The sequence below is a fragment of the Alligator sinensis genome, unplaced genomic scaffold (assembly GCF_000455745.1).
Source record: "Alligator sinensis unplaced genomic scaffold, ASM45574v1 scaffold535_1, whole genome shotgun sequence".
Classification (NCBI taxonomy): Eukaryota; Metazoa; Chordata; order Crocodylia; family Alligatoridae; genus Alligator; species Alligator sinensis.
This window is the reverse complement of record NW_005842157.1, coordinates 1,987,274-1,988,647: the sequence shown is the minus strand read 5'-3', so window position 1 is coordinate 1,988,647 and position 1,374 is coordinate 1,987,274. Positions and strand designations below refer to the sequence as shown.

At 38.8% G+C, this 1,374-nt stretch overlaps 1 protein-coding gene across 2 annotated transcripts in view; it reads left to right on the top strand.

The window, feature by feature from the left end:
• The window catches only part of LOC102371223 (WD repeat-containing protein 47), a 52,407-nt gene that overhangs the window by 26,994 nt on the left and 24,039 nt on the right, over positions 1–1,374 (top strand). For both annotated transcript variants that reach the window (XM_025206491.1, XM_006025656.3), the window contains exon 7: positions 749–1,015. In XM_025206491.1, the coding sequence (XP_025062276.1) occupies positions 749–1,015 (267 nt within the window). The remainder of the gene's footprint in view (positions 1–748; positions 1,016–1,374) is intronic.

Genomic DNA, 1,374 nt, shown 5'->3' with positions numbered 1-1,374 from the left:
GTTTGATGGTGCAGTTCTTGAGGAAGTCTTCTTCCAGGTGGCTCATAAAAAGGTTGGCATACTGTGGGGCCATTTTAGTGCCCATAGCTGTTCCTATCATCTGGAGGAAGTGTTGATTATTAAAAGTGAAATTGTTGTGTGTGAGGATGAAGTGTATAAAGTCAGTAATATCTTTGGGTGTGTAATCTGTGTTGTAATCTTGTTCCTGTAGATATGTAAGGCAGGCTTGGATGCCATCCTGGTGTGGGATGTTGGTATATAGGCTGGTTACGTCCATAGTGGCTAGGAGTGTGTTGCCTGGAAGGTGGTCTATGTTTTTAAGTTTCCGTAGAAAGTCTGTAGTGTCTTGTACAAAACTTGCTCTGTGGGTGATGAACGGTTTTAGGATTGATTCAACGAAACCTGATATTTCCTCAGTTAGAGTCTCATGGTTGGCTATGATAGGTCTGCCAGGGTTCCCTTGTTTGTGGATTTTAGGGAGCATGTAAAAAGTCCCTGGGTTAGGTAGTGACGGGGATCAAGGTCTGTAGTTTTTCTTGTAGTCTTGATGGAAATGATTTGATGGTATTGTTGAGTTTTTTGGTGAAAAGATGTTAGAACATTAATTCATAAATTTTTCAGAGATTATTCCTAGTAATCTGCATACCTATCAAACTGCTGAACAAAACTGTTCTCTTTGGATATTCCTATATTATAAATTGTTTCCTTACCTTTTTATTGTGTTCTTATTTTTGTCAATCCTCTGCAGGTCTATTCAAAAGTTGGGAGAGTTAAACATAGGTATGGACAGTCTTGGAAACGAAGTTCAGACACTCGGCCAACAAGGGCAAGAAGGCAAGGGGAATACATCCAATGGTCTGGCAACTAGTACTCCAGCCTTTACATCCCCACCTCCAGATTCTAGTCAGAGAATAATGACTGATAGCCAAAATGTTAATACAAGCACTCCTCGGAAGCATGGGTCAACAAATCAGATACCTTTTCTTGAAGAATCACCTGTCCAAGGGAATCAAATGTAAGTGCTTGACATATTACGAGCTCTGAAAATTTTCTTAGATTAACACTGAGGGGATGATGTCTGTATTTTGACTGTTATCAGAACCTGTACATCTTTGGTTTACTAAATGGTCAAAGAGGAGGTGGGGGGAACTTGGCATACATTTGTCTGGAAGTATAGTAACTTTCAAGTTGACAATTTCCCATTAGAATTTTTATCACATCTAACATTTTATTTTTACTTTGCCTTTGTTTGCCTATTGATTTGTTTCTGGTAATTATAAAAGCCATTACTGACTTTTGTAAAATGGTAGGATATTAATAAGGAATCGGATGTGTACTGCTCTGTCCCTTTAAATTAGTCAGTTTGGAGGGTGT